Raw genomic sequence first — 1575 nt, forward strand, 5'->3', positions numbered from 1 at the left:
TGCCGCATTCAGGGCTCCAGCCTAAATTTACAAGGGGACCTGGGGAGTGGGGACTTGCAGCTTGCAGGCTGTCCACGGTGACTTGTCCACACATGCAAAATTACAAATCATGCAATAATATTATTATATATATATATAATACACATTGCAGTGATTGCACATTGCAATGTGCATTGTGCAATGTGTATTTTATATAATATATATATATATATATATATATGAAATGTACTTTTTAAAAAATGACATGTCATTTGAAAGGCATTTGAAATTACTATATTTCAGAGTGAAAAGTTAATTCTAAGACATTGCATGTTTTTTGACATAGTTTTTTTAAAAAAACCTTTTTTGACAGGCAAAATCGCCCTTGACAGGTTTAGGCCCTGACAGCCACTATAAATAAATGGCACCTAAACCTGACAGCCACTATAAATAAATGGCACGTAATAAGAAAGCCACCGGAATACAGTTATATGCGGTACACGTTACTCTTTGATATTGGAGGGACGCCTTCAGAGATCTCTTTGCTGTGCCGGAGCAGTCATGTCCATTGCAAACTTTTGGAGGCTGTCTCGTGCCGCCGTTGCAGCAGCGGTTCTGAGGATTTCTTTGAACTTAGAAGCCCTCAGCCTGGCTCCCTTCCCTTCATCGCCATGCATCAACGCTTTCACTGCCTTCTCGACAGCCACCCTGTCCACTCTACTGAACCGACTTCGGCCCAGCGCGATCCCAACCTTCCACTCCTCAGCGACAAAGCGCATATTTGTGCTTTGATCGGCGATTTTGGGCCACCCGATCATGGGCACTCCCATGTACAAGCTCTCCATGACAGAGTTCCAGCCGCAGTGTGTAAGGAAGCCGCCCACAGAAGGGTGCTGGAGGGCAGCACGCTGAGGTGCCCACGGGACGACCAAGCATCGGTTTAAAGCTTCCGGCGAGAGAAGAGAATGTGTTCTCGTTTCATCTGCGGACAAGCTACGCATGACCCAGAGGAAGGGTTGCTGGCTAGCCTCCACACCTTTGGCCAGCTCCTTGATTTCTGAAGGAGTCCAAGATCCAGTGGTGCCAAAGGCAATGTAAAGAACGCTGGATGGAGCTTGGGTGTCCAGCCATTCCAAACATGGATCCGTCTGTGGTTGCTCGCCGGTGGAGGTGGAAGAGAAGAGCACAGGGCCGATGGGATAGACTGGAAGCTTAGCGCGAAGAGCATTGATAGCATCTGGCTCTAAATCGAATGCAGTATGGATGAGGACTCGCTCGGCCTTGTCGACTCTCTCATGAACCTTCCGGTACAGTTCGTGGAGTACGTGAGAACCGGCGTCTTTCACTAGGATTCCGTCTACGAACTCTGACGATCGCGTGGGCGGAAGCCCGGGGATGCACGAGATCATGGTATCGTTGCCGTCTTCTGATCCTGCGACGGAATTAAGGAATACTCTTACACATGGCAAAATTACAAAACAAAACAGCGGATCGGATGAAGGGTATTGAGTCATTACCGTCGTTTTCGTAGGGGATGAATCCTTGAGACTCCAGCAGGGGCATATGGTAGATCATGGAGACGGCGGTAGCGGAGAA

The 1575-nt window shown here is 48.0% G+C and overlaps 1 protein-coding gene across 1 annotated transcript in view; it reads right to left on the minus strand.

The window, feature by feature from the left end:
- Positions 1-291: 291 nt before the first annotated feature.
- The window catches only part of LOC147629123 (UDP-glycosyltransferase 85A7-like), a 1881-nt gene continuing 597 nt past the window's right edge, over positions 292-1575 (minus strand). The window contains exons 1-2 of the mRNA XM_086812954.1: positions 1497-1575; positions 292-1411 (exon numbers count right to left, since the gene is read on the minus strand). The exon at positions 1497-1575 is cut by the window's right edge and continues 597 nt beyond it. Coding sequence (XP_086669080.1) covers positions 510-1411; positions 1497-1575 — 981 coding nt within the window. The 3' untranslated portion in view covers positions 292-509. The remainder of the gene's footprint in view (positions 1412-1496) is intronic.

This window comes from Cibotium barometz, chromosome 18, assembly GCF_041138505.1.
Source record: "Cibotium barometz isolate CiBa-2024 chromosome 18, ASM4113850v1, whole genome shotgun sequence".
Lineage (NCBI taxonomy): Eukaryota > Viridiplantae > Streptophyta > Polypodiopsida > Cyatheales > Cibotiaceae > Cibotium > Cibotium barometz.